This window comes from Callospermophilus lateralis, chromosome 3 (genome assembly GCF_048772815.1).
Source record: "Callospermophilus lateralis isolate mCalLat2 chromosome 3, mCalLat2.hap1, whole genome shotgun sequence".
NCBI classification, from domain to species: Eukaryota; Metazoa; Chordata; class Mammalia; order Rodentia; family Sciuridae; genus Callospermophilus; species Callospermophilus lateralis.
In genome coordinates, this window is record NC_135307.1 from 90905571 (window position 1) to 90933021 (window position 27451).

Sequence of the window (27451 nt, forward strand, 5' to 3'; positions counted from 1 at the left end):
ATGATCTTCTTGCCTCAGCCTCCAGAGCTGTTGGAATTATAGGAATGCTCCAGGGCACCCAGCCCCACTTTCCACCCAACCTCCACTTTTTTTTTTTTTTTTGATACTGGGGATTGAACCCAAGGGTGCTTTACCACTGAGCTAAATCCCGGGATCTTTTTATCTTTTACTTTGAGACAGGGTCTCACTAAATTGTTGAGGTTGGCCTCGATCTTATAATTTTTCTGCCTCAGCCTTCCAAATCACTGGGATTACAGGCCGAGCCATTGTGCCTGGCTTTATTAAATTTTGAGTCAGGTTCTCACTAAGTTGTCAAGGCTGGCCTTGACCTTGAAATCCTCCTGCCTCAGCTTCCTAAGTAGCTGAGATATAGACACATGCTGCATTTGATGATTCAAGAAAAAAAAAGGCTGGGATATAGCTCAGTTGGTAGAGTGCTTGCCTCTCATGCACAAGGCCCTGGGCTCAATTCTCAGCACCACACACACAATAATAATAATAATAATAATAATAATAATAATTTAATTATTCTAGTGGCCTATCTATCCCATGTAGGGGCAGATACAGATTATATATCTTGCAGTACATACAATTTGGAGGGTTTCCTTTGAAAATAATATGGGCCCATGCAATAAGGGGTCCTGAAACTAAATGTTCATTAGCTTAATAGTTAATTAATCTCTAGATCAGCTGTGGTAAGTCACTATGGTAAGTCACAAGACATGGCTTTGGAGAGCACACCCACTCTTGTATACTAACTAGGGCAATTTCCAGAAAAAGAGGAAAAGACTGTAAGCCCTTCCCCACCACATACACACTAGAAGTATTCAGTATTCAGCTCAATAAAATCTTATCATTTGAATGACTAGAAGAAGGTCTTCTGACTTCCATATAGTGAATTTTTTAATATACCAAGTCCCACATTATTTTAAAATACACACACATTTGTTTTCCACACACTTATACACATGATGGTACTAGAAGAATACAACAATAACTTTTAAATATTTACTGTCCTCCCTATATCTTTTTCTTCTGATTGCTTCTTAAATGTTGATGTCCTTCAATATTTTTTCAATCTATGCCATATTCAGATAACTTCAATTTTCACATCATTTTACCAACCACAATAATCATATGACTCCTAATTTTTTGGATGTCTTACAAAAATGTCAAGATCTGTGTGGTCAAACTTAATTGATCCTGTATTCTTTACTATGTAGGGAGGCACCATTCACCCATTTTCAAAAGAATTTATCAATATTTAACCATGTGTCAAAGCACTAGTAATACAGTAGTAAAAAATAAGACAAGGTACTTGTGTTCCAAATAGATACTGAATAAACAAGATATAGGGTAAATATTATGATAAAAACAGTGATGAATTAGAAAATAACTAGGGAGGTACTTTGCAGGAGGGAGATCAGGAAAGAGCTTTCTGTAGAGATAACATCTGAGCTTTGATGTGAAAGAAGAGACCCCATGCAAAGCATGGGGGAAAAATAAACACTGTTAGCAGAAAGAACAGTATGTAGAAACCACCTGAACTGGAAAAAGCTTAGTAGTCTTAGAAGGTTAAATGGAATTAATAATAGAGAACAGCAGTGGTGTGTGTGTGTGTGGGGGGGGCATTATAGGAAAGGCGTTGGTGAGATGTAGGAGTCAGTCTATGCAGGACCTGAAAAGAAGCTGGACTTAAAAAAATAAAATAAAAAATAGAAGAAGTCATTAAAAGGATTTCAACTGGAGGGGAGTGGTACTATCTGATTAACACATTAAATTAAACTGCCTGGTGTGTAGTGAATGGATTGTGGAAGGTAAAGAATGAAAACTGAATGACCAAATTTTGGATTAAGGTAGTGGCAAGAGACACGGGGATAAATATCTTCAAGATTAATATTCGAAAACAGATCTAGACTTGATGATGAATGGAATTTAGGGGTAAGAGAGAGGAAGAAAAAAGAATAGCTCCCAGGTTTCTGACTTGAACAACTAGATAACTGTCACCATCATTCACTTTCAAAGAGATCAACTTTTCCTTGTGTCTCCCACTCCTCCTCCATATTCAGTCACTAGTTAGGATTCTCCAGAGAAACAAATCAATAGGATGTGCATAATAGAAAGAGATTTATTTTAAGGTTTTGGTTGCTGGCAAGTCTGAAATCTGCATGATAAACAAGTAGACTAAAGACCTAAGGGAGATTTAATACTATAGTCTGGAGGCAGAATGCCTTCTTCCTGAAGTTTTTTAATTTGGACTGATTGGATGGACCCTTATAAATTATGAAGAGTAATCTGCTTTACTCAAAGTCTACTGATTTAAATATTAATCACATCTAACAGATATTTTCATAACAATCAGTGTTTGACTAAAGACTGGGTAACATAGGTATCATGGCCTAGTCAAGAAAATACATAAAAATAATCATTATAGTCACTAAGTTCTATAACTCTGACCTTTAAATATTTCTGATTGGTTTTTCTTTCCATTGCCACTGTCTTAATCTAGGCTTACATTTTTCTCATTTAATTAATTCATTCAGAATGGGGTATAACTCAGGAGTAGAGCCCTTGCCTAGCATATGAGAGACCCTGGGTTTGATCTGGAGAAGCAAAAGCATGGAAGGTACACACACACATTCATTCAGAAAATATTTTTATGTTAGGCACTATGCCAAAAGCTGAAGATACAATTGTGAATAGACTGTGCCCTCAGATTTATATGCCAGCTACCCATGCTTTCTGATTTGCCTCTTTTCAGTCCACCTTTTATAAATGGATGCATTATAAATAGGTAATTGCCTCTCACACTTTAAATGGGTATTAGAATATCTCTTGAAAAAACATCTTTATAAAGTGCTTATTTGTAGACTCTGGAAAAACATACAAGGAACAGGGTACACTGTTTGCCACTAGAAAGAATACAGTGGCTGATGTGTCTACTTTTTTTGTAATTTGAATGTATGTGCATTATATATCCGAAACAATAAAACAACAAGAAAATCAAAATAAAGCAACCCTCTTAAAACCCTACAGGGAGCCAGGTGAAGTGGTAGGTTTGTAATCTCAGCTACTTGGGAGACTAAGAAAGGAGGATCACAAGTTGGAAGCTGGCCTGGGCAATTTAAGACCCTGTCCTGAAATTTTTTTAAAAAGGGCTGGGAATGTAGCTCAGTGGTAGAGAATCCCTGAATTCAATCCTCACTACCCAAACCCACAACAACAAAACAACAACAACAAAACCTCCCCCAAATACAACCCCCCCCACACACACACACACCATCACCAGAAAAAAGTCAACCTTGCAGGGGAGCGATAAGGACAGAGTGTTTGGCTCATTTTATGTTCTTCATGATGAGTTTACCTGTTCAGTTTAACTCTGATTGCACCACTCAGTCAGCTGAGGGACTGACTATATGCATTCCTTCTATTGGAAATGCACTCCCACACATTTCACTTAGTCTCTCAATCTCCAATTTCACCAGAGCTTACCTCAGGAGGCCTTTCCTACAACCTCCGCCGTAGTTAATGTTAGCCTTTTGCATTTAACCTCATAATGCTTCTTTTTGTTGCAGTCATCACACTGTGTCCAAACTTGTTTACATGTCTATCTTTGCTACTTGGTGGAAAAGGCTAGAGCTTATGCCTAGCACAGACTGAGAATTTCCGAAATTGTTCTGCCAAAGAATGTGCATGCCTCTAAGGGCTCAGAGAAGGGGACAGCTTCGAGGACTGAGGATGTTTTCGATCCCTCCGTGACTAAATCCACGCAAATGAACCTCGAGCTGGCTCCACGCGCCAGGCTGGAAGGTTGCAAGGAACAGGAATTCTGCCCTCTCCACTCGCTCCTTCCCCGATGCCCTACGTACGCCGGTTGCCAGGGGCCCACTTCCCCCACTAGCCCGCGACCGCGCTCACCCGGAGCCGAGGAAGCCAGGCGAGTACCCTCACAGGCAGGAGTGTTTAGAGACCCTTCCGGGAGAAGCGTGCAGAGGATGGGGGGCAACTTATTCACCAGCGGCCTTGGGCCGAGATCAGAGCGCACCCTTGGGGCGGGGTTGAGGTTGGCAGAAGATGCGTTAGGGCCAAGGGTCAGGCAAGGGCCTGCCCTACTAACCTTCCCGCTCTTACTTCGACCCAGGATGGTGTCGCTGTCGCCCTGCCCAACTAGTGTCCAGGACTGCCCAGCATCGCAAGAAACAGCACACACAGCCCCGCCCTGAACCGCGACCCACGCTCTGCCGACCCCGGTTCACGTCCCCTCCCCGCCGCGCGCGTCGCCGGCGCCGCCAGAGGGGGCGGGGCCTCGGCCCGGCGCACAGTCAGCCACGGTCCCAGCTTGCTCCGCGCGGGCCAACGAGAGCAAGCCCAGTGACTCACCTCCGCCGCGCTAACTCTTCGTAGCTCTCCCCCTCACACACGCTCACACCCGGCTCGAGATGGCGGCAGCGGCGGCGGCAGCGGCGGGGGACTCCGACTCTTGGGGTAAGCAGAAGTTTCCGGGGCAGGGTCCGGACCGGCGCCGGTCCCACGCCGAGGCAGGCACTAACGCGGCTCGCTCTTTTCCGTAGACGCGGACACGTTCTCCGTGGAAGACCCGGTGCGAAAGGTGGGGGGCGGCGGCACTGCCGGCGGGGACCGCTGGGAAGGCGAGGACGAGGACGAGGACGTCAAGGTGGGTGCGGGCTGGGACGCCCGACAGCGCGAGAGAGGGCTGGCACTGTTGCGGGTGGAGTTGCCGCCGGCGGGCGGGCGGGTGGGCCGACTCTCGGCCCAGGGGCGCCGCCCGGGCCTGCGGGCCGTGTGTCCGGGCGCGAGCGTAGGGCTAGCAGTGTTCTCTTCCCCTTCGCATGCCGGCCATGTGGGCTGGAGACGGCAGCCTGTCTTTCCGGACTCACTCGTCGAGGGCGGTGGCGGCCTGCGCGCCAGCCTTTCTTTGGGGGTCCGCGCACCGGCCTAGATCCCACCCGCCAACTGGCGACGAGAGGTGACAGCAGCAGTCGGACTAGCCCACGTGCAAGCCTCGCAGTCCACTACCGGAATGAGACTGGCAAATTGGGGATTGAACTCCGAGGTTTATCCCATATGGAAAGTATTGAAACCCTCCTGCCTTTTCAACCTCAGGTCTTCCCAGGGTCAGCAACTCACTTATGATCTTAACCGCCCATATATAGAGTTTGTTCGGATGATTTGATGAGTGGAATATTATGGTTTAAATTCGACTTTTCTTTCTACAGCAGACAAATAGAAACAGTAAAGTAAAATAACTTTTAGCTCTCCCTTCCCCCACCCTGTGGTAAAAAGGATGAACTGAGCACAGAGATAATATCATTTAGTGGATAGAAACCTAGGTAGTCCACACAGCAATATGAGTATTGGAGAGTTGATAGATATACTTTCATCTGAATATGAATGAGGCCTAAGAAAATATTGACGATTTGGTGGTTGTAGTAGACCAGGGGCCAGCATTTTTTGTTTTATTTTTTCTTTCTCCTATGCTTTGTGAATCTATACCATATTCACTTTGTGGTTTGTGTTTGAAAACTTCCAGGGGATTATCATATGGTTTTAGATCATACTATCTCATGTGCTGTTTTTTTTTTTTTTTTTTTTTTTTGGGAGGCGGGGACACCCGGGAATTGAACTCACTGAGCCATATACCCAGGCCTATTTTATATTTTATTTAGAGACAGGGTCTCACTGAGTTGCTTAGCACCTCACTTTTGCTGAGGCTGACTTTGAACTCCTGATTCTCCTGTCTCAGCCTCTGGGATTAGAGGTGTGTGCCACTGCACCTGGCTTACATACTTTTTTAATTTTTAAATTTTTATAAGTAGCAATGAGTCTCGAGTTCATAATCATTCCTTTTTTTTTTTTATACTGGGGATTGAACCCAGGGGTGCTTTACCTCTGAACTATGTCCAGCCCTTTTTATTTTTTATTTTGAGACAAAATCTTGGTAAGTTGCTGAGGCTGGTCTTAAAATGTGTGATCCTCCTGCCTCTGCCTCCCTAGTTGCTAGGATTATAGGCCTGCACCATTATGCTGGGCAAGTCCAGAATTTTAAGATTATAATTACAGACTTTTAAAAAATCTTATGTTTGTGAAGATGAAGTTTTGTGTGAAAGGGAAAATGATTCTTTTTGTTTGTTTTAATTAATCTAGTGAATGTTTTACTCTCCTAATGCTCTTTGTCATAAACTTTATAAAAATCTTTATTTTTGTGTTGCAAAATTTTAAGACAGATAAATCACTATGAGCTTGAATCTGTTGAGACAGATGTCCAATTTATCAGACAGTCTCAGTTTCAGGGATAATGTGAGCCATGTGAATATAGGATTTAGTAAATGAATAGTGCTACTTTTGATACCAGAATTGAACCAGGTGCACTTAATCACTGAGCCACACCCCCAGCCCTTTTTATTTTTTAAATTTTAATTTTATTTATTTATTTATTGAGATGGGGTCTTGCTCAGTTCTTAGGACCTCAACTAAATTCCTGAGGCTGGCTTTGATTCTCCTGCCTCAGCCTTCTGAGCTGCTGGAATCACAGGTGTGTGCCACCTTGCTTGCCAAACAGTATTATTTTTGACTGAGGATACTTAAATGTGTCCTTTATCTGTTTTATTTTTTTAGTATTTTCTTCTAGGAGTTTCAATTTTATTTTATTTTTTTTAATATTTTATTAGTTGTTGATGGACCTTTTATTTACATGTGATGCCGAGAATCAAACCTAGTGCTTCACACATTCTAGGCAAGCACTCTACCACTGAACCACAACCCTAGCCTATCTTGATAAATATAATTTTGATGACAGTTTTGGAGATTTACAAGTTGTAAGTGTCCAGTTTTTCAGTCCAGAATTTCTTTTGTATAAATGACCTTTTTTCATATTTATTTTTTAGTTGTAGTTGGACACAATACCTTTATTTAATTTATTTATTTTTATATGGTACTGAGGATAGAACCCAGGACCTCATATATGCTAGGAGAGTACTGCTTGCCCAAAGACCCTTTTTTTTTTTTTTTTTAATAATATAAAGTTTGAAGTTGATCTTGGAGGTTGAAAGCTAAATTTATTATACTCTATTATATTCCTATGTTGAAATGAAATTCTTATTTCATGTTGTGGTCTAATTTTTTTTTTTTTTTTTTTGAGCAGGGTCTTACTAAATTGCCAAGGTTAACTTCAACTTGTGATCCTCTTGCCTCATTCTCCCCAGATGGTGGGACTGTAGATGAGTGCTATGGTACTTGGCTTATAGTCTTTTTTTGTTTGTTTGTTTATGGAAAACATGTTTAGAGTATCTTTGTGGGGCTGGAGTTGAAGCTCAGTGGTAGAGCGCTTGCCTAATATGTGTAAAGCACTGCATTTGATTCTCAGCACCACATACATATAAATAAATATCTATCAACAACTAAAAATATGTTTTTTTAAAAAAAACATTCACTTGGCATATATGGCTGGCCTCCTTCCCCATTATTGAAATGATGTATAGAGTGTGTTGATTGAGAAAGTACTGGAAGCAGGGACAGCGCAGATTTTACTCCATTGTCTCCCAGCATATCTGTAGAACAGGTTAGAAATAAGTTTTATTTGAAGGATGTGTAGACATTGTTTTGAGGAAACTTCTGGTTGTGTTCAACTGTCTTAGGCATTTGCTTCTATTACTATATTATAGGATTTCTTAAAAAGAGATCCTAGGACTGGGGCTTTAGCTCAGTGGTAGAGCACTTGCCTAGCATATGTGAGGCACTGGGTTGGATCTTTAGCACCACATACAAACTAAATAAATAGATAGATCCTAGCTGGGTGTGGTGACACACACCTATAATCCCAGCTTTTCAGGAGGCTGAAGCAGGAGAATTACAAGTTTGAGGCCAGCCTTAGCAATTAAGCAAGATCCAGTCTCAAAAAATAAAAAGGACTGGGATCTAGCTCAGTGGTAAATTACCTTTGGATGCAATCCCTAGTACCCAAAAAAAGAGAGATCCTTAAGAACTGACTCAATTCAAAACTGCTTGTCTTACTTGTTCATCTTCTGTTAAGATCCCTTCCTGATTGATAATTTATACCTACCAGAGTAAGGACATTTTTCATGCATTGGAAACATCATTTCTGAAGAATGGGATCCATATTGAAGAGAAATGTGAAGTTATTGGAAAAAAACTCAGAGTACCTGTTTTATCAGAAAATTCATATCTTAAAGAGAGGTGTTCATGTGTGTGTAACTTTTTTCTTTTGGGGGGGTCCTGGGAATTGAACCCAGGGGCACTTACCACTGAGCCATATCCCCAACCCTTTTTATTTTTTATCTTGGGACAGGGTTTCACTAAGTTGCTGAAGGTGGCCTCAAACTTGCCATCCTTCTGCCTCAGCTTCCCAAATTGCTGGGATTACAGGCATGAGTCATGACACCAGCAGGAAACATTTTTTGTTGAAAATAGTGTTTAGTGTCTTAATCTTGACCTTGCTTAGCCAGTAATTTAAAGTAGAATTAATGGATAACTTGAATTAAATGAAGTAGAGTTTACTAAGGCAGGTACAGTAGCTTGAGAGATCAGCATAGTTCTGAGATGTTGGAAGAGGATTTGATTTGAGCCTTATTATTATTATTATTATTATTATTGTTATTGTTATTGTTATTTTGTACCAGGAATTGAACTCGTGGGCACTCAAACACTGAGTTGCTTAGCACCTCACTTTTGCTGAGGCTGGCTTTGAACTGGTGATCCTCCTATCTCAACCTCCTGAGCTGCTGGGATTACAGGAAGGTTCCACCACACCTGGCTTGAGGTTTTTTAAAAAACTGAACTTTGCTGGGATATCTAACCTTGCCGAGATATCTAGCCTTGCCAGACTCCCATTACAGAGTTCTGAGGCTTCACAGAACAGAACCCACAAGACTTACAGAACACCAAGAAACAGCTTTTTTCCCAGCAAGATATTATACGATATCTATACCACGTATTTTTAAAAAAAGGAAAAGAATATGTTAGCTCCTGGGCTGTTGCTGTGAGGCAAAACAATTTTACTACTCTTTTAAAGCTACTCTTATTTGACAATCTATAAATATATCTTGCTTAAGTTGGAAAACATTTTCAGCCCTAAATGTGTTCTCTCATTGCATGTGACATTTTGTAGTTGCATATTATAAAAATGGCAGTACCAGCCAACTGCTGGCTGCATTGTTAGAAATAAAAAGAAAATAGTGTTTAAAATTTTCCTGTTTTGTTTTTAATAGTCATATTCATTTGGAAGAAGGTTTTAAACTTGAAAAGCAGCCATTTCTTTTAGAGAGAAAGTCCAAATCTGCAGGGCAAGAGTATAGATGAGCAAGGAATTTATAAACAGCCTCTATTGAAAAGAAGCTAACCATTTTTGGAGAGCAGCATAGATGATATCACTCTTCCCCCAGGACTGGGGATTTAACCCAGGGCTGCTCTACTAGCCGAACTACATCCCTAGCCCTTTTAAAATTTCTTAAAAATTTACTTATATTTTGGTACTGGAAAAACTTTACCACTGAACTATATCACCAGTCCTTTTCTTTGTCCCCGCCCCCCCCCCTTTTTTCTTTTTGGTATTGGGGATTGAACTCAGGGGCAGTCAACCACTGAGCCACATCCCCAGCCCTATTTTATTTAGAGACAGGGTCTCATTGAATTGTTTAGCGCCACACTTTTGCTGAGGCTGGTTTTGAACTCACAGTCCTCCTGCCTCAGCCTCCTGAGCCACTGGGATTATAGGCTTACCACCACCATGCTTGGTTCTGAGTCCTTTTTTATTTAAAGACAGGGTCTCCCTGAGGTACTCACACTGGTATCAAACTTGTCATTCTTCTGCCTGAGCTTCCAGGGTTACTGTGACTACAAACAAGCAGATACCACCACACCTCTTTCTAGATGATTCTTTTGAAAATAAACTGGATATCATAATTGGGAAATATATTATTTACCAAAAATATTTGGGAAGGAAATTTTTTGTTTGTTTTTTATGGTATTGAGAATTGAACCTAGGGCCTAGTATATGATAGGAAAGCACTCTACTACCAAGCTACATCCTAGCCCAGGGAAGGGATTTTTACCAAATAACCATTTAGGGTTCTTTTGAGGTGAGTTATAGACTTACTCCCAATTTTATTAAGTCTTTCTCTAGGAACCATTTTTGCATTTTATCTTTTTTTTTTTTTTTTGGTCCACATTTACAAAGTTCTAATATTCACAGGAAGTTGGGCAAAATTTTCTCAAGCATTGTTGCAAACATTGTGCCATAGGTTTCAGGTACTTGCTAATATCATAATTAAGGAAATAAAAATTTTCAGTTCTTGGGGAAATTAACCTAATCTTATATATAATCTATATACTCATAAAGATTACAATTATTTGCAAATACAACCTGCTTCTTTTTTGCTGAGATTACTATGCTCTCTTCTTTAGGGACTTGGTGCTTGTTTGGTAGTAATTTTAGAGCAGACTTATTGAAAGGACTTTGGTGTGAAGGTGACAGGCAAGGCTTGCTTTTCATGGTGGTCCTTTAAAGAACTGAGGAACAATTGTCATGACTTCCCAGGATTTGTGATAGGAGCTCCTTTTGCTACTAAAATCCATTCTGTGATGGAATGAGGAGTTTCCAGGTAACCTCATTATGTCTGCATTGATGGGTGTCTAGGGTAAGGTTCATCCTTTGATGGGGAAACCAGGGGCATGATAGAGATGGGACATAGAGTTGGTAGGAATGAGGAGCATTGATATGAGTAGGCTAGAGATGATGTTTTGCTGGGAATGGGCACCGAAGAGCATCAGCATTGAACAGAAATGTTACTCTATGTTGAAGGTATTGTGATGGAATCCCTTATTTTCAGAGGTACTTCTCCCTTTGGCTTCTTATTACCAGAGGATTCTAGACCAGTTTCTTAAAATTCACAGAAAACCACTATAAGCAGTTTGAGGTTTGAAGTGGGTAATTGACATAACTATAACTCAGTATGAACTGTAAATTTTTTTTTAGGAGTGGGAGTGGGGGTACTGGATATTTAACTCAGGGGTGATTTACCACTGGACAACATCTTCAGTCCTTTTTAAATTTTGAGTTGCTTGCTAAGTTGCTGAGACTGGTCTTAAACTTGTGATCCTCTTGACTCAGTCTCCCAAGCTGCTGGAATAATAGGTATGTACCACCATTCCTGGCTATGACTCCCCTACACACTTTTTTAAAAATGAGATTCACTGTGATTCCATGGGAGTTTATTCTAGAACTAACTGAAAGAATGGATTTGGGTGGGGAGGGACTTAATTCCCTGGTTGGCATTTTGTATTTCAGGATGCGAAGAAGCAATTACGTTCACTATGATACTTGAAGGAACTTTGGTCCATTCAGAGCAGGTCTCTTCATTGTTTTTTCACTGAATCTGGGATAGCTATCCCTGGGCCTCAGTTCATTTATGTGCAGAATGGGGATGATACCACCTTGCTTTCCAAAATAATGTTGAGGATTAACCATGTTATTGCTCTTTGCACAGAGTCTGGTACAAAGAGAGCACTCAGTAAATGCTTTCTTTTTTTTTTTTTTTGTACTGGGAATTGAACTGAGGGGTACTTCACTGAGCCAGATCCCCAGCCCTATTTTGTATCTTATTTAAAGATAGGGTCTCAGAGTTGCTTAGCACTTTGCTTTTCCCGAGGCTGGCTTTGAACTTGCAATCCTTCTGTGTCAACTGGGATTATAGGCATGCGCCACTGCACAGGGCCCTTTCCCAGTCCTTAAATATTTATTTTTTAGTTATCATTTGACACAATACCCTTATACCCTTATAATAGTGAAAATAGTGATATGGTCCTTCTTTCTGAAGCAGTGCTTAAGCAGCATATCACAGATCTAGTCTTTCTATCTTCTGTGAAGATTAAACCAACAACAAAAACACTTAGTAGTTAACTTCTAGCTCTTTGGTTCTTTTTGAACTGCAGTGTTATTTTTTATTTGTTTGGGTACCAGGGATTGAACTCAGGGGCACTCAACCACACTTGGTCTGTTGAAAACTGTAAACCCTACATTAAATTACCAAGGTAAGATGACTATAAAAATATGTTTACTTTTTGACTTGGAAGACTGAGGCAGGAGCTTTGAGAGTTCAAAGCCTGCCTTAAAAAAAAACAAGGCACTAAGCAACTCAGTGAGACTCTGTCTCTAAATAAAATATGAAATTGGGCTGGGGATGTGACCGAGTACCCCTAAGTTCAATCCCCATACCCCACCCCCAAAAATGTGTACTTTTTATATAAGATTTTTCCCACTCAGCTTTTACCCCCCATGACAGTCTTAGGGTGTTGGATTTTTTATTTCTTTGTTGGACTTACAGAATGTTATTAAGAATCAAGATTCAGTTTGTTTATATACCTAGACTGATAAACATTTATGATCTGTTTTGCTTATAAAACCAGAAGCTTGGTGTCATAGTAGTGGCACAATAGTTTGCCTTTGCATCTTCTAGTAGCATCAGGGCCTCCTGCTTTGCGTCTGCTGTTCTGTAGATCAGCTTCAAATGGCATTTCAATATGGCTTGGTAGTTGCTGGGACAGTGTCTAAGCTACATATAAATTAAAGCCCTCTTTAATGACGGGTTTACCTATTCCTTTTATTTTGTTTATTTGTTTTGTGTTGCTGAGCCTTGTGCATACGAGGCAAGCACTCTACCAATTAAGCTATATCCCCAGCTCATGTATCTATTCCTTTATTTATTTAAAATATTTATTTTATTTTGGGTTTTAGTTGTAGTTGGACATGCAGTACCTTTATTTTATTTTTATGTGGTGCTGAGAATCAAACCTAACACCCCACACATGGTAGGCAAGCGCTCTATCACTGAGCTACAACCCCAGCCCTTAAATATTTATTTTTTTAGTTATCGTTGACACAATACCCTTATTTTTATGTGGTGCTGAGAATCAAACCCAGTGCTGAACCTAGGGCCTTGTACATTCTAGGTGAGTGCTCTGCCACTGAACCACAACCCCAGCCCCATCTATTCCTTTTAAATTAGAATCTTCTAAATTCTGTGGAGCCTTTAGGAAATTGTGGGTCCTTTATCTTTCTTTCTTTCTTTCTTTGTAGTACTAGGGATTGACCCCTGCCTTTCCCCCAGGGAATTCATGCTTGTTAGGCAAGTGCTCTGAGCTATATCCCTAGACCAGAAAAATGTTTGATAATTTGTTTTTATTTATTTATTTATTTTTCATAAATGAAGCACAACTTTTCATTGCTCTGGTTGAACATGATGTAGAGTTACATTATTTGTGCAATCATACCCATACATAGGGTAATAATGTCCATCTCATTCCACCATTTCCCCTCCTCACCCCCTCTCCTCTTCTTTGTTCCTCTGCCTAATCCAAAGTTCCTCCATTCTTCCCTCCCCTCTCCCCCCTCCCCACCCACCACTACCTATGGATCAGTGTCAATTTATCAGAGAAAACATTTGGCCTTTGGTTTTTTGGGATTGGCTTACTTCACTTAGCATGTTCTCCAACTCTATCCATTTACCTGTAAATGCCATACTTTCATTCTTTTTCAAGGCTGAGGAATATTCCATTGTGTATATATATCACAGTTTCTTTATCCATTTATCTATTAAAGGGCATCGAGATTGGTTCCACAGTTTGGCTATTGTGAATTGAGCTGCTATAAACATTGATGTGGCTGCTTTGCTGTTAGTATGTTGATTTTAAGTCCTTTGGGTATAGACCGAAGAGTAGGATAACTGGGTAAAATGGTGGTTCCATTCCAAGTTTTCTAAGGAATCTCCATACAGCTTTGCAAAGTGGTTGCACCATTTTGCAGTCCCACTAGCAATGAATCAGTGTACCTTTTCCCCCCACATCCTTGCCAGCACTTATTATTGCTTGAATTCTTAATAATTGCCATTCTGACTGGAATGAGATGAAATCTTAGAGTAGTTTTGATTTACATTTCTCTAATTGCTAGAGATATTGAGCCTTTTTTCATATATTTGTTGATCTAATGTGTATCATCTTCTGTGAAGTGTCTGCTCATTTCTTTATCCCATTTATTGATTGCATTATTTATTTATTTATTTTGGTGTTGATTTTTTTGAGTTCTTTGTATATTCTGGAGATTAGTGCTATATCTGATGTGCGTGTAATAAAGATTTTCTTCCATTCTGTTGGCTTTCTCTTCACATGTTATTTTTTCCTTTGCTACAAAGAAGCTTTTTAGTTTGATCCATCTCATTTATTGATTCTTGTTTTTATTTCTTATGCTTTAGGAGTCTTGTTAAGGAAGTCAGGTCCTAAGCTGACATGATGAAGATTTGGGCCGATTAGACGCAGAGTCTCTAGTCTAAATCCTAGGTCCTTGATCCACTTTGAGTTTTGTACAGGATGAGAGATAGAGGTTTAATTCCAGTTTGCTGCATAAGAATTTCCAGTTTTCCCAGCACCATTTGTTGAAGAGGTTATCTTTTCTCCGTTTTTGGCCCCTTTGTCTAGTATGAGATAACTGTATTTATGTAGGTTTGTCTCTGTGTGCTCTATTGTGTACCATTGGTTTACATGTCTATTTTGGTGCCAATACCAGAGCGTTTTTGTTACTGTAGCTCTGTAGTATAGTTTAAGGTCTGGTATTGTGATGTTTCCTACTTCTCTCTTCTTGCTAAGGATTGCTTTGACTATTCTGGGTCTTTTACTTTTTCAAATGAATTTCATGATTCTTTTTCTGTTTCTGGGAGAATTTGTTTATATTTAGCTCAGTGATTGAATTAGGTATAGGGAAGATAGAATATAGATCTGAGTGCCTGCCCAAGTTTGGGAGTGGAATCCATAAACATTTAACCAGGTCATGACTCTTCATTAAACCCAGCCTTAGTATATAGATTTATTTCATTAGTCAGCCTTGTATTGTATGGAATATTGCTTGAAATAAATGACCCATCAGCTAGAGTACGGGGTACTTTTTACATTTGCTTTCAATCTTCTATTTAAATCAACTACAAATCATTTTTTTTTGCGGGGGGTGGGGGGACGGACACAGAGGTTTTCTTCCACTGAGCCATATCCAAGCCTGTTATATTTTGTTTTTGAGACAGGGTCTCACTGTTACCAAAGACTTGCTAAATTACCAAGACTGGCCTCGAACTTGTGATCCTGCTGTCTCAGCTTCCTGAGCCTGGGAGTTGCTGAGATTATAGGCACACACCACCATGCCTGGTGCAAATCACTTTTTAAGGTTATCTTGTATTTTAATTACTAATAAAGAAGCTTTTTTAAATGTAGTTAGATAAGTTGATATAAAGGTCCATGTGAAAAACAAACATGCAAGAATTGTCAGGAAAGCATTAAAAAACTACATGGGAGAACTAGCACTAGTGGACATTAAAGCATACCATAAAAGCTCTATAATTAAAACAGTGTGGTGCTGATATATGAAGAGACAGTATGTATAACAGTAGCATAAGATAGAAAGCCCAGAAGTATTCTAAGTACATAAGGAAATTAAGTATATGGTAAATCATGGGGCAAAGAAGGACTTTTTAGTAAATGATGCTGTGACAACTGACTAGGTATTTGGAGAAATAGATAATGGATCTATGCTTTATACCATACACAAGTAAAAAACTCTAAATGGGTCAGAAATCTAAATGAAAAACTAATGAAACCCTATATATTCTAGAAGAAAATATTAGTGACTTCTTTGGTATAAGACTTCTTAGCAGACCAAAATTCAGAGATAATAAATTAAATGATTGATAAATTTATTGCATAAACTTGGTAGCATGTATAGCATAGGGCTCCATGGGGAAAATCCACAGGCAGTTTTATTAAGAAGGGGAAGAGGAAGGTGGCAAGGATGCTCATTATCTATACAGCATTGTACTTAGAGGTTTAGCTATTGCCATTAGATAAATCAATTGTGGAGGTAGAATAATTGGTATAAAAAGTAGTTCAGCTGTCTTGTTTGCAGATGATGTACAGGTTGGGTATCCTTATTTGAAATGCTTGGGATCAGAAGTGTTTTGGTTTTGGGTGTTATTTCAGAATTTGAAATCTTTGCATATATATTATGAGTTTAAACGTAAAATTCTTTTTTTTTCCTTTTATGTTTTATATATACCTTTTACACATAGCCTGAAGGTAATTTTAAACAAAGTTCTGAATTTTGGAGCACTGCAGGTTTCAGATATTCAGATTATAGTGTTCCACCTATCTTAGAAAAACCCTAAAGAATCTATTATAAATCTAACTTTTTTTTTTTTTTTTGTAGTATTGGGTTCCATCCTAGAGCCTTACACATGCTACACAAACTCTCCACTGCTGAGCTACATCCCCAGCCCTTATTTCATTTTTTTAAATATTTTTCAGTTGTTGTTAGACACAGTATTTTTCTTTTATTTATTTATTTTTATGTGGTGCTGAGGATTTAACCCAGGGCCTTGCACATGCTAGGCAGGTGCTCTACTGCTGAGCCACAACCCCAGCCCCCCTTATTTCATTTTGAGATAGGATCTTACTAAATTGCTAAAGCTAGCCTTGAACTTGGAATTGTCCTGCTTCAGCCTCCTTTGTAGCTGGTATTATAGGCATGCTCTTTTAAATTTTGTATTTTGAAACACAGTCTCACTATGTTTTACAAGTTGTCCTTGAACTTAGAATCCTTCTGCATTAGCCTCCCAAGTCAATTTTAAAACTAATGTAGAAAGTAAAATTTAGAACCTCTAAATAGCTGGAATTACAGTTGTGTGTGTCACCCAGTGTAAGTGATAAATGAATTCAGTAAGATAATGAAATTAACATAAAAATATCATTAGGTATTTCTGTATAAAAATAACCAGTTTTTAGAGAATATAACTGGAGAGAAAGTTTAGGACCTTATGAAATACTTAGGAAAAACCTACAGAGAAATGTATAAAACCTCTTGGAAACTTTCCAGCTCTCTTAAAAAATAAAAAAGTGGACTCAAACAATTGGGAAGAGCCCTTTTTTAGGGAGCTCAGGTATTTAAAGGTGTCAGTTCTTCCTACATTAATTTATTATGTAATGCATTAACAAAATCCAAAAGTTTGTCTCCATAGAGTTAGACAAGTTGATAATAAAGGCTTCGTGGAATATATATATATATATGTATTTTTTTTTTCTTTAGGATAACTGGGATGATGATGATGAAGAAAAAAAAGAGGAAGCAGAAGTAAAACCAGGTGAGCCACTAGTGCTCTTTCATTTTTGGTTTTATATCTTGGTGTAGGCATTTAGTGCTTAAATAACAAAATGCTCACAAAATTGTTGGTATATTGAAACTAAGCATTCTTCTATTTCTTCTTTATTTTCTTTTTCCTGCATCTCTTCTTTGTCTCCTCAAATGTAATCAGATATCTCCTCTTTTTCTTTTTGAGTGCTGGGCTATGAAGAGAGAGCAGAGGGAGTGCAGCATTATAGTTATTTGAATGCTGTTGGTCTTGCTTAAAGGGTGGTAGGAATATATGTAGAGATATTTGATCTTATGGGTCAGATTAGAGAGGAAAAGACTTCCAGAACTTTACCACTTTAATTTTCTAGAATATTACCATATGAATCTGAAAGCTGGGAAAAGTTTGATCTCTTAAAGTATTTAAGTATCTTATCTTTCCCATCCTTGAACTGCAAAGTACTTAATAATTGTGAATAAAATATTTCTTTCAGAAATAAAAATTTCAGAAAAGAAAAAAATAGCAGAGAAGATAAAAGAGAAAGAAAGGCAACAGAAGAAAAGGCAAGAAGAAATTAAAAAGAGGGTTAGTACTGTTCATTTTCTAAAATACATACAAAATTCTAACATTAGTAGTGGTACAATGTTTAACAGACGATTTGATTTGAAGGGCCCTGTGAAGAATGTAAATAAATGGATACTTATATAGCTTATATAGCTAGGTAAATCCCAAAACAAATTGATATGTGGTTTTTGCAAAAATAGAATCCAGATGCTGTATGTATTTCAGGAACAGTCACAATTGCACAGTAACCACAGCCAGTGATTTTTTTTTGTCAGTGTTTGCAGTTCTTTCTAGTCATGATTATTTGTGGTGTACATACTGAGTAAAATACAGAAAGCATTCATTTCTGTGTCATACACTATATAAATATTTTTGTTCTTGATTATTTGGAGCAAGTTCAGTAATATTGTATTAATTTGCTTTTTGAATAGAAAGTACATTTACAGAATTCAAAAATCAAGATAGTTTAACTCATTTATACTGTATATTTTCCTCTATCCCACAGTAAGGCTTTCTTATCTCTTCCAGGTGTCTTTATGAACTTGATGTGTCTGGATATAACTACATTTTCTTTTTTCTTTTTTTTTTTTTTTTTTTTTAATTTGATACTGAGGATGGAACCCAGAAGCACTTAACCACTGAGCCATTTTTTTTTCCCACTTTCCGTGTACTGGTGATTGAGCCCAAGGATACTAAATCCCCAGTCCCCACCCCCACTTCCCCTTTTTTCCCTTGGTACTGGGTATTGAACTCAGGGGCACTTGACCATTGAGCCACCTCCCCAGCCCTACTTTGTATTTTATTTAGAGATAGAGTCTGAAGTTGCTTATTAGCACCTTGTTTTTGCTGAGGCTGGCTTTGAACTTTTCATCCTCCTGCCTCAGCCTCCCCAGATAGCTGGGTTTAGAGGTGTGTGCCACTGTGCCCAACCCCCTAGCCCTTTTTATTTTTTTATTTTGAAACAGGATTTCACTGAGTTGCTGAGCCTGGACTTAAACTTGCAATCCTCCTGCCTCAGCCTATTCTCCTAAGTTGCTGGGGGTACAGGTGTATACTGCCATGCCCAGACACCTTTTTATTTGATATACCATAAAGATCCTTTCATACAGGTCATAGAAAGCTTTATTCTTTTCCTTGACTTTTTATTAAGAATATTTTCAAACAAAAAGTAGAAAAAATAAAATGATTAACATGTAGCACCTAAATTTGTCATTATATTGCCAAATTTGCTTCAACTATTTTTGTCTTGCTAAAATACAATAATAAACTTTATGCATTTTGTCTTTAGTTCAGTACACATTTCTGGAAACGGATATTTCTAAAAAATGAACAGTAATTTTTAAACATAATGTAGTATCCTATTTACATACAAATTTCTGATTATCATAAGATGTCTTTTAGGTATGGTCTGCTCAAATAAGGATCATGCATTGTATTTGGTTGTTAATGTATCATAAGTTTCTTAGAGTATCTCTCTTTTTCTGTCCCTCTCCCTTCTCCACTTCCTTTCTCTTTCTCTTCATTAACTTGTTGAAGAGACCAGGCTAATTGTCTTATTGAACATCCCACTTTCTATATTTATCTGATTACTTACTCATAATTTCAGTTTCTTCAATTTGGCAGTTGAGTATAAAATTTTGGTTAGATTCATATTTTATATTTTAAGCTGGACTACTTTGGAAGTAATGCTGTATGTTTCATTCTATAACACATCAGGAGTCATCTCTCCTGTGTTATTGATGCTAAAATTGGTCACTGGATTAAAATGTTGACATCCTGATACTTCTGTCTTTCCTTTTATGGGTAATCCAAAATCACATCAACCTCTCACCCAGTTATAATGTCTTTGATGATCATTGCCTAATTATTTGATTAGGGATGGCAGAATGATGTTTCTCATAATGGTGACTTTTCTGTTTATTGGCTGGCTCTTTTTTCTTTTTGTTGTTTGGTTACTTTGAATATGGTTTGTATTAGAAAGGCAGAGTTAAAAACTTAATCCTCTAATTACCAATTTTCAGAGTAAGAAGGGGGAGTGTAATGTCAGTGAAAGATGAGAGGCAGTAACAGGTTTTTGTAAACTCAAACTCATTTGTAGATTCATTGTGTTTTAATCAATACAGTGTCACAACCCCTGCCTCACCCACCAGTCCTGGAAACCAGATCCTAGGGGCGCCTACCACTGTGCTACAACTCTAGCCCCCTCCCCGCCCCCCCCACCCCTTTTTTGTTTTGACAGTGTCTCACTTAAACTGTTGAGGAGTAGCTGGGATTACAGGTGTATGCTACTGAGTCCCACTTTTCTCTTTTGTATTCAACTTTGTTTTTTTTCAGAAATTAAAGCTATATAAAAGTGGCATACTCAGAAACATTTCAAATTGATGAAAGTAGATCAGTTTTTAAAAAAAAAAAAAATTTTTTTTGTTGTAGTTGGACAATACCTTTGTTTTGTTTTTATGTGGTACTGAGGATCGAACCCAGGGCCTCACCTGCACTAGGCCAGTGCTCTACCGTTGAGCCATAACCCCAGCCCAGATCAAAGTATGTGAAGTGACAAATATACTACTGACCAGCTTGATTTAGTCATTTCACAATGTATATATCAGATTGTATACTGAAAATATATATAGTGTCAATCATACAGGGGAGGAAGATCTCAAACATCCATTCCTTTCCTCTCCCTTTTCCCTATAACTGCCTGTGGAAACTGTTTTCATTAATTTCTGGTTTATTCTGAATCAGTTTTTTGGTAGCTATGTAACATTCCATTATCTGGACGTACCATAATTTATTTTACCAGTTCCCCATTGATGGTCAGTTAGATTTGTCGATCCTGTCTTTGATAAATAATACTTCAGTGACTAAGCATTACATATTGTTACTTCTAACACGTGTATCCGTGTATCCATGTTTGTAGAATAAATTTCCAAAGATGAGAATGCTAGTTAATGGGTACTTTTTTTTTTAATATTTATTTTTTTTTTTTAGTTCTTGGCGGACACAACATCTTTATTTTATTTTTATGTGGTGCTGAGGATCGAACCCAGCGCCCAGCGCATGCCAGGCAAGCGCGCTACCACTTGAACCACATTCCCAGCCCCATGGGTACATTTGTCTCACAAGTATTTCCAAATTGCCCTCCATGTATGTTGTAATAACTGTATATGTTTCTCTGATCAGTGTAAGCAATTGAATCTTAAAACTCGATCTAAGGAGTTGTATTGATTGACTCTTTCCTGGTCATCTAAGTTAGAATTATACTGTTAGATTTTTATATTAGTCTCTAATATGAAGAAACCTTAATTTAAAAAAAAAAAATGTGTGTGAGATACTGGAAATTGAACCCAGAGATGCTCTACCACTGAGCTATATCTCCAACCCTTTTTTACTTTTTATTTTCAGACAGAATCTTGCCAAATTGCCAAAGGTGGCTTCAAACTTGAGATCTTCCTGCCTCAGCCTTCTTGAGTTACTGGTTTTACAGGCATACGCCACCATACTTGGCAAAAAGAATGTTTTCAGATGCTTCAAAGAAAATGTGTTCTTAATGGCTATTAGTATTGTTGTTGGACATTTTAGGTGGTCTCTGAATTGACTTGTAATTATAAATAATAATTTCAGTGGCTTAAATAAATATGGGCATTTTAGATTTCTTAAGCTAAATATCTGGAAATGGAATTACTTAATTAAAGCATATTAAAGAATTTTAAGACTTGATAAATATTTTAAGTTGCCCTTAGAAAGATTGTTCCAATATAGTAATAACAGTATATGAGAGTGCATTTTTCTCTTGCCTACAATTTTAATTCCTTGTTTTTAAAAAAGGCAATAGGAATAATCCCAGTGTTCCTGGGTTCAAATCTTACCTCTGTTAACATTACTAGCTGTGTTACTATCTGTTATCTCTGTGCTTCTGGGGTTTTTTTCCTATGTAATTGGGATAAGAATATCTAAAGTGTATAGGAGAATGTCTGAAATATAGTCATCACTTTATAAATGCTTGCTTATTTATAATTGTAAGTACTTATAAAAAAAATCATACACTATAGAATTATACCAGGTCCATCATAATCACAGCTCTTTTAAAACTTCTGTTTCATTTCAGTTAGAAGAACCTGAAGAACCTAAAGTGCTAACACCAGAAGAACAATTAGCAGATAAACTTCGGCTTAAGAAATTACAGGAAGAGTCAGATCTTGAATTAGCTAAAGAAACTTTTGGTAAGATGGGTGTGTGGTTTTAGTGCAATACTGAATTATTGTAGCTGAAAACTCTAGGAGTCAAAATTTTAAGTTGTGAAAGTTCAATTTTGCCTTTTTTTTTTTTTTTGTGGTGCTGAAGAGCAAACCCAGGACCTTGCACATGTTAGGCAAAGCCCCATCACTGAACTGACTTTTGGTACTGGGGATTGAACCCAGGGGCACATAAATACTAAGCCACATCTCCAGCCCTTTTTATTTTCTGTTTTGAGACAGAGTCTCCCCTAAGTTGCTGAGACTGGTTTGAACTTGCTATTCTCCTACCACAGCCTCCTGAGCTGTTGGGATTACAGGTGTGTGCCCCTGCTCCTGGCAAACATCATTTTTTAAGTCTTTGGAAATTTTTTTTTAACATAATCCTGTCAAATTTAGATATTTGAAAGCAGTTTTGAGATTTCATTACTTGAAGGCAAGTGTGAAGGACGTACATGTTCAGATTTTTGAGTAACTGTTTGTAGTATATTAAAAGATTAAGTCGTCATTGGATCCAAATAAAGTACATCATTGCCTAGCATGTATCAGCTGGGTGAAACTTGAATGAAGTCTGAGGTCTAACTTTTTTTTTTTTTTTTTTTTTTTTGAGGTCTGTAACTTTGAAATTTAAGTAGTGAACTTACTATAGTGCTATTCTGGGCCATCTAAGCCAAGACTTGTAGTAGGTAATAGGATAACAGGCCATGTGACATTCATCTTTGTGCCTTCTTGTACTCAGTTGTTTCTTTGTGTGGTCCTCTCCTCCTTGGCCTTCACCATGCCCTTTCTTTCAGGGGCCACCATTTCTGTGTATCATGCCTGCAGCTGTGGTTCAGGATCCTATACCTGGTGTGTTTCAGGGGAGATTCACATGACAGGGGTAACCAAGTTTGTTGTTAGGTATTGAGTACTTTTCAGACTAGAAGATCCTGTTAAATCAGTTAAATAACATTGAAACTGAAATCTATAACCAAGAAGGCTCTAGTTGACCTGGGTTTTTGCCAGTCCTTTTCTCAAGTGCATCAGGGGACGATTGCAGTGATCATTCTCTTTATAGAGATCTATGATCTCATTTCTCAGTCAGTCTTTAGCAATCTCAAGTGTGACTATGGGATGGGCTGGGCTGGGCCGGGCCAGGCCAGGCTGGGGACATAACTCAGTAGTAGAATACTTGCCTAGTGTATGAAAGGGCCTTAGTTTGATTCCCATCATCATCCAAAAAAAAAAAAAGTAGCTGCCAAAGACGCTCCTATATGCTGCTTGCGAGTCCTAAAAGTACTCATCTAATTATAGAGGGCACTGGGCCCTTATTTCATGTCTTCATGGGATGTTAAAAGCTGCCCATATGCTTATTAAAGAGGTGGGTTTATGCATTGTGCTCTTATAAAGCCTGGTATAGAATACCAATTACAGATTAAAAAGTAAAATTATGTGCATCCATATACAGTCATTGTTTAATTAATAGAATTTTACTATTGTGTTTCTCATACTAAAATACTCAATACATGATTTTAACAACTAATTTACTCTTGCCCTTGAGAAGGATACAGAATCATATTGTCATAATTCTTTTAGGTCAGATTAATTTTTCTGTTGGGATTTAACACATGGCATACCTCTGCTTAGCTTTTGGACTTGACTGGGTATTAAGGCTCCATCTTTGTTTCTTACGTTTTTTTCCCCCTTTCCATACTTCGCTGTGGCTAAACTTTTGGACAGCTCCTTTAAGAACATCCCTTTTGTGCCATGGGATTCTTTGGCAGCATGGTGAATTTATGGGCCCTTTTGTAGCATAATATTTTCAAATGAATACAATAAATGCATAGAATTTTATTTACAAAGGAAACCTATAATTGAAAATAGATATCAAAATACTAAAATAATGAATTTATTACAGAATTTTTTTTTTAATTTTATTTTTTATTACACAGTATATCCTTCCCCACCTCCCCCTTGTATTGGGGATTGAACCCAGGGCCTCATGCATATTAGGTCCTCTACCACTAAGTTGTACTCCCGGCCTGTGTATGTTTTTTTTATTAATAAGATCCAGTGGCAAATCTAATAAAAAAAGGTTTTTTTGAAGGTAATGACCATACAGTATTGCAAGATATCTGCTAAAACTATAATATGATATGAAATTATTTATGGTCTCTATTAGTGAAAATCAAAATGTAAATTTATTTCTCTCATTCAAATTCATAGGGCATGCTCCCCCCCATACTCCACCCCCAGATCTGTCCAAGGGCTTCAATGGGTCTAGATTAAGAATCTGTTTTAGAATGAAACAAAACTTTCTGATATTCCTAGTGTTTCTTCTCTTCTACAGGTGTTAACAATACAGTTTATGGAATAGATGCTATGAACCCATCTTCAAGAGATGATTTCACAGAGTTTGGAAAGTTACTAAAAGATAAAATTACCCAATATGAAAAGTCACTATATTATGCCAGTTTTTTGGAAGCCTTAGTTCGAGATGTGTGTATTTCATGTAAGTAATTCTCATTTCTACCCCCTGTGGGTAGATTTTAAGTGAAATTATACTCAGGGAGAAGCAGGGATGGGGGATTTTTTTTTTCTTTTAATTCTGTTGTAGAAACTCAGGATTTGCTTCTTTTGTTCTACATGTATAGTTAGTGTGAGTGTTGGGTTTTTGGGTGTGTGTGGGCGGGGGTAGGCTGCCTTCATTGGTGTCCCAAAGAGACATCTGGGCTTGTCAGCAAAGCAACTGAGTAAATTTTTTTATTTCTTGAAAGGGAGGTATCTTTGGGGGGAAATGGCCTCTGGGCTTTCAGGATTTTCAGGTGAGTGAGAGACTTCCAATGTTTGGAAGCTTAAGACAAAATACTTAATAGAGCTGGCACCCATCCTCTGGGGTGCTGCTGTGGTGCCACACCCCAAGGAGTCATACCTTTCAGAATGACAGGTATGGGTGATGCAGTAGTAATGTGGAAACTGGTTTTGCTAGTATTTGCTGTTTGAAAAAAAGGAATCCTATATAATGAATTATAAATTGGGTTTTCTTTGAGAAATGATCAGTAAGCTGGGGCTTCTAAAATTAATCAGTGAAGTAACCAGAGTTGGTATTTCATTCTGCTGTACTAATTTTCCTATTTTGGGAGGTTCTGTATCCCAAACTGAACATTTTCTGATAGCTAAAAGCTAGATATCTTTCTGGCTTCATGTTTTTATAAGGATGGGAAGGTATGTTCACCACTTAACAGGCCTGTCACCTTATAGCACACTGAGATAAATCAGTTTTCATTCTAGTTCTGCGATAGAAAATGGAGTCCCCCTAGGGGTATGGGGTTTTCTTCTGCAGGTTCAAGAAATCTTAACACATCCTTGATGCTCAATGAGCAGTTAGGAAGTGCATGGTTATTCATCTGTTTAGACTGAAGGAAAGATAGAAGAAAGAGTACTGTGCAATATTAAGTCACTTTCAGTTTCTGTATGATTGAGCAATAGTATGTTGTTGTAGGTCATTATAAAGTTGAAGTTTTGTTACTGAATTCACCATTTTTAAGTAGTTCTACCTTGAGCTGAGCCATAAACTCTTGATTCCCTAACCACCTTAAGTTTTTAAAAGTTCAGTCATTTTCAGGGTTACTTGATGGACAAATTAGGCTTCTCAAAACATTTTTGGAAGGATATCTATTTTGCTTTAGTTTTCAAAATGCTTAAAATTTGAAGATCAGTGTCTTTTTTTTTTTTTTTTTTTAATAGTGGAAATTGATGACTTGAAAAAGATTACCAATTCATTGACTGTGCTTTGCAGTGAAAAACAGAAGCAAGAAAAGGTAAGGACAAGCTGTGCAGGGAAACAAATATTGTGTTAAGATGGAGTTGTGAGAAAATTCTCAAATATAATAGGGGTCTGTCAAAAACATAAAAGTCAAGCACTACCAATATCATTTAAGTTGGAATAGAACAGGAGTATGGGTGCCAATACTGTCCTTTTGTTTATAGACATGTTTGCATTTCTCTTCTCAATATTAATAGAAATTGCTATAGATTAGGCTTGAGCTCTCCCTTAAAGAATTAAGGTTTCTTCTGGGACCAGATGCTTTTGATATTTCTATGAGGGTTGCTGTATCAGATAAAATGTACATAGCAGATAAAGTCTCTTGAAATAACTCTTTCTCATCTTTAGCAAAGCAAAGCCAAAAAGAAGAAGAAAGGCGTGGTTCCTGGAGGGGGATTAAAGGCCACCATGAAAGATGATCTGGCAGATTATGGTGGTTATGATGGAGGCTATGTACAAGACTATGAAGACTTCATGTGACATTTTATCTTCTCCTGGTGTCTTCTTTCTGTTGCCCACAATCCCTTCAACATGTAGCACAACTTCCTTTCCTTTCAGTTCTGCCAAATGCTACAATCAGAAGTGCAGTATCTTTTGTGCTGGTTATTTTACCCCTTGACACTTAGGTGCTAATGTGCAAATGAGGGAAAGTGGATCTTGCTGCCAAGGGGTTAAAATTGGGGAACCTCAATTGCTACTAAATCATAGTTAAAAAAAAAAAAAACAAAAAAAACACCTAATAATGTTGTCATTGTTGCTGTTTGATTCCATAGCAGCAGCCACTAAATTGGAAACAAAGGTTGCAACATGACAAAAAATTATGTAGTATTTACCAGCACCATTCAGTAATACAGCCTTAACCATACCTCCTTGAACTACTTCATAACTTGTCAAGAAAAGCAGTTTGCAGCAAGGGCATGTGGTGTGCACCTAGTATTAAAATTGCTTTGTCTTAAATTGAGCGTGAGGATGTTAAAAATACATTGTGAAGAAGACTGGTTATCTCAGACTGAAGATACTGCAGCTGAAAAGTACTAGTGTGATACTTAAAAATTAAATGACCAAAACCCTCCAACTTTGAAGCTGAAGAAGGTAAACTTCTCCATTTTTGCAGTACAGTAAAAGTTGTGGAATCTCTATTTATCAGACTATTTTTACTGATGAAGTGCTTCAGATGGGGGAGGGAAACTCTGTTTTTATTTGCCTGATTCAAGTGTCTGAGAAACAAATTTCTTTGTTCTCCTAGGCTGCAATGAAACAACTTTAACAGGGTTTTGGCATTTCCTTTCCTTTATAAAACATGCTCAGCAAACTGCACCAGTTAACTACAGTTTGGTAAATTGTTATGTTAACAATTATGACATCTGCAATGTTTTATAAAGCAACTAATTTAATAAAATCACTATTGTGAGGACTTAAATTTTGTGTTACCTCCCAAGAGATATTTTTGGAGAGTACAGAATGCACCTCTTGGGACTAGAGTTCTTTATATACTTAATAAAGCTTAATCAGTGCTTGATATAGTTAACAGCTTTAAAACAATGATTTGCCAGGTCTTTAACAGTGTCACTGTAGAGCAACAAAGGTGTAGGGCTGTCTTCCTCTTACTTGGGAAGTTATTTTGTTTTTAGATACTAAGGCCTAATGAAGTACCT

General features: G+C 38.0%; 1 protein-coding gene across 1 annotated transcript; it reads left to right on the forward strand.

Annotated features, from left to right (window-relative positions):
* Positions 1-4350: 4350 nt before the first annotated feature.
* On the forward strand, positions 4351-27216 carry Eif3j (eukaryotic translation initiation factor 3 subunit J). The gene is made up of 8 exons (XM_076850733.1): positions 4351-4485; positions 4572-4675; positions 17153-17207; positions 17689-17780; positions 21865-21979; positions 24321-24482; positions 25718-25791; positions 26145-27216. Exons 1-8 carry the CDS (start codon positions 4440-4442, stop codon positions 26274-26276), a joined length of 780 nt encoding a protein of 259 aa, XP_076706848.1. The 5' UTR covers positions 4351-4439; the 3' UTR covers positions 26277-27216.
* The last annotated feature ends 235 nt before the right edge of the window (positions 27217-27451 follow it).

What these genes read in the sequence shown, in the direction of transcription:
- Eif3j (XM_076850733.1), top strand. Translation starts at nt 4,440, where the DNA reads ATGGCGGCAGCGGCGGCGGCAGCGGCGGGGGACTCCGACTCTTGGG. An exon ending in GGGGGACTCCGACTCTTGGG is followed by an intron (nt 4,486 to 4,571) that starts GTAAGCAGAAGT and finishes TCTTTTCCGTAG; the next exon opens with ACGCGGACACGTTCTCCGTG. An exon ending in ACGAGGACGAGGACGTCAAG is followed by an intron (nt 4,676 to 17,152) that starts GTGGGTGCGGGC and finishes TTTTTTCTTTAG; the next exon opens with GATAACTGGGATGATGATGA.